Source organism: Enoplosus armatus, chromosome 11 (assembly GCF_043641665.1).
Source record: "Enoplosus armatus isolate fEnoArm2 chromosome 11, fEnoArm2.hap1, whole genome shotgun sequence".
Classification (NCBI taxonomy): domain Eukaryota; kingdom Metazoa; phylum Chordata; class Actinopteri; order Centrarchiformes; family Enoplosidae; genus Enoplosus; species Enoplosus armatus.
In genome coordinates this window covers 6550129-6558280 of record NC_092190.1, presented here as the reverse complement: position 1 = coordinate 6558280, position 8152 = coordinate 6550129, and the positions used below count along the sequence as shown (strand labels likewise).

At 40.9% G+C, this 8152-nt stretch overlaps 1 protein-coding gene across 1 annotated transcript; it reads left to right on the top strand.

Annotated features, from left to right (window-relative positions):
• The first annotated feature begins 2039 nt into the window (after positions 1 to 2039).
• hpxa (hemopexin a) lies at positions 2040 to 7843 on the top strand. The gene is made up of 10 exons (XM_070914079.1): positions 2040 to 2095; positions 2200 to 2219; positions 2336 to 2413; positions 2628 to 2785; positions 3600 to 3753; positions 4635 to 4847; positions 5008 to 5103; positions 6148 to 6278; positions 6377 to 6524; positions 7614 to 7843. Exons 1-10 carry the CDS (start codon positions 2040 to 2042, stop codon positions 7841 to 7843), a joined length of 1284 nt encoding a protein of 427 aa, XP_070770180.1.
• Positions 7844 to 8152: the final 309 nt, after the last annotated feature.

Here is an 8152-nt window from a genome sequence, read left to right as displayed (position 1 = left end):
AGAAGGAGGGAGGAGGCCAGAGGGAAAGAGATGACGGGCGATGGAGACAAAGGGGGAGTTGATACAGCATGGCGTGAGGGAGGGAATTAGGCAGTGATGACCCAGGGAATGAGGAGGGAGTTGATGAAATTCCTACAAGAAGGAAAAAAGATAAATGGACTGGCTGAGACACAAATTAAGTTTTTAAGATTAAGAAAAACATTATGATATACATTTCTGCCATACCTGCTGAGACAAAAATGAACTGCTTGACAACTTCGCAGTCATCAGGTAAACCTTATTTGAAGGGTGAGTTCGCCCAAATCGCAAAATGTCACATTTTCTGTCCAGCGGTATATACCCATGCGGGTATAGTTTTGGATTCTGTGTGTCCAGGTTTTGAAATATCTGTCTCTGAACCGTCTACCACCACTTCAATACAATAGAGATGAATGGAATTTGTCATTGAAGAATTACAGTTAAATTCAAAAGCCACATTTCTTTGCGTTCTGAACAATCCACTGTACACACTGCGATGAGTTTTACTGTCAGTTCTGCATTGATGCACGCAGTACAGGTACTTGTGAGTAAAACTTTGTCGAAGTACATTCCAGTCAAATAAGTGCAAGTGTGACAGCAAACAGCAGGAATTTCATCAAGCGGCAGGTCGTGGGTGTTTGTTTGGCTTGTTGTGTTTAAAATGTTGCACCATCTCAGAGAGTTCCTTTTCATCAGTGTGTCTGAAAAACTGAAATATGTAACTGGGCTTCTCTGTCCACAATTTACACTAAATGTGTATCTACAACTGTACTTTTTTATCTCAATAGATGTAACAATGATTATTTTGTTAGCACTCAACAACTACACCTCTCATGAGGTTTAGTGCCTCATCTGACTCTTTTTTTCTTTACTTACCACAATATAATTTGTACATATTTCATCATTTTGTACATTTCTATACAGCTTCCATACACTTTTCCTGTATCTTTTTGTATGAATTTATAGTTTATACTTAGTTCACATTGTTCACTTTACAGGCCTCACTTTTATCATATTTCATAGTTTATATTTGCACCTTATAGGAAGTATAGAGAGAACTAGCTTTTATATTGCAAATGTAGCAGCACGTATATGGGCTACACAAAGTATTACATACAGTGAGGTCAACCCACTATTCTCTGTTAATGTTCACCATACAAACGTTATACAACACTGGTTTTTGAGGACTGTGAAGAGCAGTGGTCAGCAGTTTTTATTTATTTTTGTTGGTGCTGTGGGTTAGTTACCTCTCAGAGTTGGATCAGGTCCCGGATGCGGATCCAGCTTTGATCAGTCTTCTGGAAGGTTCTGGAATATATCTGTTACAAGCTAAATATTATGAACATATTGTCTACTGTGATGCAAAATAATAAAAATAAAAATCTATGGATACTTTTCAGCCTTTGGTAGAATAATAGAGTTTGGTTAATTTTAGCCATATATGTAAAGCAAAGGGAAGCATTCAAATTCTCTGGTACCAACAGCAGGTCTTATTCTAGTCTATTGCCACAAATACATCTGATGCTAAATATATTATGCTTTACATTCATTAAAAATGAATAATGCACTGGTGTCATATCAAAGGTTGAAATGAGACAACAACAGAGTTCATGATGGAAATCAATGCTGCATAAACAGCTGCTGTATTTCCAGCATAGTGCTTTAATGTGAAGTGGCCAAATATATGATGAAGTATGCATGCATTAGGACATCGTGTCATTCAAGGTGCATACACACATCTATTGATTAGCCTTCTAAATTCTATGAATCTTTGCTATGACTTTCCTGGTAGCTGGTCTGAGCAGTGGGATGACTGGGGTGCAGCTCTAGGGCACATCAAACATTGTGGGCGTCTTTCACGTCTGCACACTGTCTACTCCTCCTCCTTTGGTACCCAACGTGACGTGGCCCACATGAAACTGGGCTGTGATATAAACGGTTGCTGCAGCAGCAGCCAGGGTATCTTTTGCTTAGCCCTGCTCTCTTTTCCAGGCCTCTCCTGGACTAGAAGACTGCTCACTATGAAGCTGCTTGCCCACATCCTGTGTCTCTGCCTGGCTCTGGCATGGGCTCAGTCGTAAGTATTCTTGCACTTCACCTGAAGCAACAACCGGCATGTCGTTTGTAAACTTAAAGAAAATTATTAATAATGAATTTGTTCTATTTTTTCTGTTAAACCAGGGAAGAAGCGCATGCATCAGGTGAGTTGATGGAAAGCATTTATACTCATTTTGACATCACTGGTTTGATTGGTCATTAGGGAGACATTTCTCATCATGAATATCACACAATTTCACATGACCATGATGTTCTGCAGCCGTCCTTGACCGCTGTGAAGGATTTGAGATGGATGCTGTTGCAGTGAACGAAGAGGGAATCCCATACTTTTTCAAGGGTAGGTCCCTACATATTGAGGAATCATGGGTAGAATTCATCATATGAGCTCAATACAATAATAAGTTGCTTGTCTTATGTCCTCAAAATAAATCATACTTAAACATGTGTCAAGTGATTGCACAGCACCATGTGTTGCTTTCTGCAGTTTCAACTCACAAGTTGTGGAAGAAAATGCATGTTGTTCAATCTAAAGGTTGTGTCCTGTATTTCAGGTGACCATCTGTTCAAAGGCTTCCATGGCAAAGCAGAGCTGGCCAATGAGTCTTTTGCTGAGCTGGACGAGCATCATCACCTCGGCCATGTAGATGCTGCTTTCCGCATGCACTACGAGGACAGCCCCTCCGACCACGACCACATTTTCTTCTTCTTGGTACGGTCCAGTCTGTGACTCCTCTGATCTTTCTCAATATTGACATTAGGGTTAAGATTAAAAGTATTCCTTCCAATAATATTAACTCTTTGGGTAATGCCCCTGCAGTGGCCAATGAATATGGGAGACATTCACTGTGTCAGAGCTGTTTTTCAGCTTTTGTCACAGTGCTCAAAATGTCTATTGACACTATTAACAGCCTGTATATAACAACGGATTTCAATAGTTTCAGATTAACTGTTATGTAACAGAGATTCATGTCCTAGATGCAATCACCCTCCTGTAACGAAAATCACTGCAGTCTGTATTTTAAGTTATCTAGCTCAACATTAATACTTATCAGATGTGAGAATACCCTCTTTTATAAACAACTATCCCTTTGTGTAATAGTTCAGTGAAACAAAATGCATGTCTCTCAGAGAGGGAGCAGGTAAGGTAACGACAAAGTTTAGAAGGTTGCAGAGTTTGGCAACAGGCAGTAACGTGCAAAAGGGCATAAACTGGACTGCAAGAGCCGCAATCCAAAGCAAGTGGGACAACAGCAACAAAAGAAGTGGTCAGGTGATGAAGAAAGACTGAAGGACAGTGAGGACCACTGCTGGACAAGTAGGGAATAGCAGGTTCTGAAAAGAGACTCACAGGCCAGCAGACCCAATTGTAGAAAGTTATGAACTTACTGTCATCATGACACCTTTGCAATCATCACACTTTCCTGCACTACATCCTTTTTGTAAGTCTCCTGGGGTAAAGCTCCTCGTGAAAGCATGACTACTTGTCAGTTTAATCTGGTCCTCGCGGCGGTCCTTTGATACAGGACTACAAGGTGTTCAGCTATTACCAACACAAGCTGGAGGATGGCTACCCCAAGAACATCTCTGAAGTCTTCCCTGGAATCCCTGACCACCTGGACGCTGCCGTGGAGTGTCCCAATCCAGAGTGTGATGAAGACTCTGTCATCTTCTTCAAGGGTCAGTGTATAAGTGGACTGAGAAGAGGTTCTTTATGACAATGCCACCAATGCACTGGTGTATTTGCCTAGAAGGGGTGAGCAGTAGGAATTACCCAAGGGGAAACAGGAGTACAACGATTTATTAATAAATGATCACATAAATATAGCATACTATGGCATAAAATACAGGGTTTAAAACTAACATAAAAACAAAGCTTTGTATAAAATGATTTAAAAGTCCGTTTTCCCTTGTCCCTTGTACGTCCACCGCTGCGTTTCCTTGTCCAGCCACACCAACACAGTCCACAAACCGCTCCCTCCAAGTCCAGCTCCGACTGCTAACAATGTCTATATTCAACACAATACATGCAGATATTAGGAAACCCACAAAACCTAAATGTAAATCCTAATTGCATAATTGCAAGTCAGTAAACGTAAGATAAAATACATGCAACTCAAAACACAGCAACCAAAGTATAACTGTAAAACAATTAAAGCAATTATGGCCAAAGTCTCACATACATTCTTACCTATCTCATTGCAAAAAAACCTTAATCGTTACTACCATGACTATGTTTACTTCAGGGTTGTTTTTGTGTTTTTTTTCAATAGGAAATTTTAATGAAATGAGGTGAGAGTACACTGAATAAGCGAACAATGTTTGGTGTGAATCCTTTTTTATCTTAACATTTTCAAACATTTTTGCTATTTTCTCATCAAAAGCTGCACTGGATTGAGCAGCTTTGATGGAAGTTTTTGCTCTCTGAGTGCTTCAAACAACCCGAACACTAAAGAGTCTCCATTTTAACCTCATAGCCTCAAGGACATTTCTCAGTATCTTAAGACATCTGAAGAATAACTTACATACTTACTAACATCATGCATAATCTTTTGTTGTAGGAGACGACATCTACCACTACAACGTCAAAACTAAGGCTGTAGATGAGAAAGAGTTCAAGTCCATGCCAAACTGCACTTCTGCTTTCCGCTTTATGGAGCACTATTACTGCTTCCATGGACACATGTTCTCAAAGTTTGATCCAAAGACCGGCGAGGTGCATGGCAGATACCCCAAAGAGGCTCGCGACTACTTCATGAGATGCTCCAAGTTTAGTAAGTGAGAAGAGAGAGTGTCAGTGACTCAAACATCAATCAAACATTACTGAAAAGCACATTTTGCACATTTTAGTCAGTTTGGAAGCCATATTGAGCAAAGCTGACAAAGCTGATAAATATATATTTAACATTAGCATTATGCTTATTTGCTGTTCAGGTGAAGAGAGCGACCACGTGGAGAGAGAGCGCTGCAGCCGTGTTCACCTGGATGCCATCACATCTGACAACGCTGGGAACATGTACGCCTTCAGAGGTGAGATCTGACTGCAGACTACTTCTTCTGAAATGGTTACCAATTGCTTTGTGATTAGCCAAAGTAGATTTACAGAGAGTTATGTGCTGGAACAATTTCTTAATGAACAGTGGCCAAAGTCACTGCAGGCGGCAGTTGTTTACCCTTGCTTGCAGTCTTTATGCTAAGCTAAGCTAAGCTAAATTGCTAAACTAAGCTAAAATTTCTGGCGGTTGAAAATCGCAGTGGAAACACGCTGAAACAACATTGTTTTAATAATATTAACCAAGGCGACTATGGCACTTGTAGTCAACTTGGATTCACAACAGTTCCAACAGATTCCAACAATGACCCACTTTCACAGTGAATCAAAATGTCAACAGAAAACAGTCCTCATCCAGCATCCTCTCCTCTATGGCATTACTATGGTAACTGCTACGGTATTTTGTGTGTATCGTAAACAGCTAACTCTGCTGGCAGCAAATGGGAGTTTTGTATGTAGCCATATTTTGTCTAAAACATAAAATGAACATATTCTTATGTCAGCCACAAATCTACTCACCACATTAAGAGTTTCGTTAGCCAAATAATAGAATAGATCCTATTACAAAACCAGTTGGTCACCAGAGTTCTGCATGGGTTGACTCAGTACCCAGACCTGACCTGGATCCCGAGTTGAAATTCTATTCAATCTAATAGAGTTGGACAGGATCCTATTCTATTGCCACTAGTGTTGGCACTCTTTGTTAATGTCTAATACCCAAGTGCTTCAGAGTAGGTTCTCTATCAGCTCTGTTCAGGTCAAATGCAGTTTGGATTGAAGTGTGCTTGGGCCTATTTGGACCGGGTCTTACTGTCCTTGGTTCCCTTTCATGGAAAATAATTTACTCACATCAAGTTTAGGTAGATATTAGAAGGATCTATTTCAGATTGTGAAGACTCCTACCAGCCACCAGATTAAATTGAGAGACTAAAAGGTTTTGGAGAGGCTGGTGAATTGTTTATCATTTGGACTGTGTTCTTACAGTGTTTGCAGCATCTCTAAGTGATTCTCTTGTCTTGCAGGCCACCATTTCCTCCGTAAAGATGAGGGCAATGACACACTGAAGGCTGACACCATCGAGAATGCCTTCAAAGAGCTGCACAGTGAGGTGGACGCTGTTTTCTCTTATGAGGATCACCTTTACATGATCAAGGTAAACTACAGAGGCAAGCGCACATGCGTCATATTGATCCTGTCCTCACCTTTTCCTCAAGGCTAAAACACACAACATTTATCATTCTTTCCCTTCAGGATGACCATTTATATCTTTACAAAGTTGGCGAACCCCACACCCACCTGGACGGTTACCCCAAGCCTGTGAAGGAGGAGCTGGGCATTGAGGGTCCTATTGATGCTGCGTTCGTCTGCGAGGATCATCACATCGCTCACATTATCAAAGGTGAAGACACAGACAGCATCTAAAATAATATGCAAGGCTGATGACAATACATTAACTTATAGGATCATTTTGAAGATACTAGCCTGCACATTTACAAGCGCTGAAACTGGAATTTATGTAAATAGATTTAAGAATATGTATGGTTACGCATGTCTAAACAAGGTTCATTTCAGAAATTTAACAGTTTATTTCAGGCAGAGACACCACAGTCAAGGATTTGACCTTTGAGAGAAATGGCTCTGCTGGTTGAGGGAGCGCTCAAAAAATCAGAGCAGGAAAAGCAAGAATTCTGCTGAGAGAAGTAATCCCCCCTTAAAAGACACATACATGAATGTTAAATCTTAGTTAAATCAACAATACCGAAAGTATATCAAACAAGGAAGAGGTTAGGAGGGTGGAGGGAGCAAACAGCATTCACATGAGTGTATCAGCACAGTAATAGTGAAAAGCGTTGGGTTATAATGACTGTCCTCTGTGGCTGTGCTACACCTGTATGAACATGACTGGATGTTACTAGTCAGCTGATCAATAAGCCACTGATGGAGAAGCTGTTTTTTCCAAGTTATTTAGCAACACTTTGCTAAATCATAGAGCTGAATTCAAGAGCAACCCAGTAAGCACTGATTTGCACGGGGGTCTTTTTAGCCACGCTAGCGTCAGGCCCTATGAACGTCAATGTCTGTTTGTCAGTTGGTCCACCACTTTGGTCCCTCTGAAATATCACAACAACTTTTGGAAGGATTGCCATGAAATTGTATACAGACATTTAGGGTCCCCAGTGCTGCTAACGTGGCTGTAGACTGTTGTTTCCATCTTTAGATGTTACATATAACTATTGTTTCAACAGCATTTCAAGGACTGTATTATGATACGTAGTTAGGACCTGCTCCACAATGAAATCCTGTTGCTTATATGTAACCCTGAGGTCTGAGATTTCAGCCAGAGTGAGCCCAGTTTTGACCTAGACGTGCTTGCTAATGCTTACTGGGAAATAGCTTTTGGATAGATATTTTACCCTTCTCAAGCTTTTCACAATTGATAACTAGATACAGTACCCACTCACATCTCTTCCTGCCTGCTGTCCTCCAGGTCAGAACATCTATGATGTGGAATTGAAGGTCAGCCCTCGTGTTGCAGGCAACGAGCGTCCAATTTCCCTCTTCAAGAAAGTCGATGCTGCCATGTGCAATTCTGAAGGAGTTAAGGTGATCGTAGGAAACCACTACTACCACTTTGCCAGCACCTTGTTGTTTATTGCTGGCAGGGCCCTTCCTGAGCAGCACAGGGTATCCCTGGAGCTGTTCGGCTGTGATCACTAAGAGGCTTGTTTGACAGGACTGAATGGATTGTGCAGAACCTCACATACAACACAGTGAAACATGGAAAAACAACAGCACCAATGACATCATGCAGGAGGCCCCTAACAACGAGTCACTTAGCCTTTGACTACACGTTCTTACAGACAATGTTTCATACTAGTTGTTTCCCCTCTGTGTCTTACCTCAAAATAAGCTGTTTTATTGCTTTTTAAGCTCTGTGGTCCTCTATGTAAAGTGTGCTACCAAGAAGTTAAAGGGTATTACATCTATTTCTGTGATTCATTTTGTACAGTGTTGTTGTGAATAAAG

Coding starts and splice junctions, on each gene's coding strand:
- hpxa (XM_070914079.1), top strand. CDS start 2,040: ATGAAGCTGCTTGCCCACATCCTGTGTCTCTGCCTGGCTCTGGCATGG. Junction 2,220..2,335: donor GGAAGAAGCGCATGCATCAG/GTGAGTTGATGG, acceptor GATGTTCTGCAG/CCGTCCTTGACCGCTGTGAA. Junction 2,414..2,627: donor AATCCCATACTTTTTCAAGG/GTAGGTCCCTAC, acceptor CCTGTATTTCAG/GTGACCATCTGTTCAAAGGC.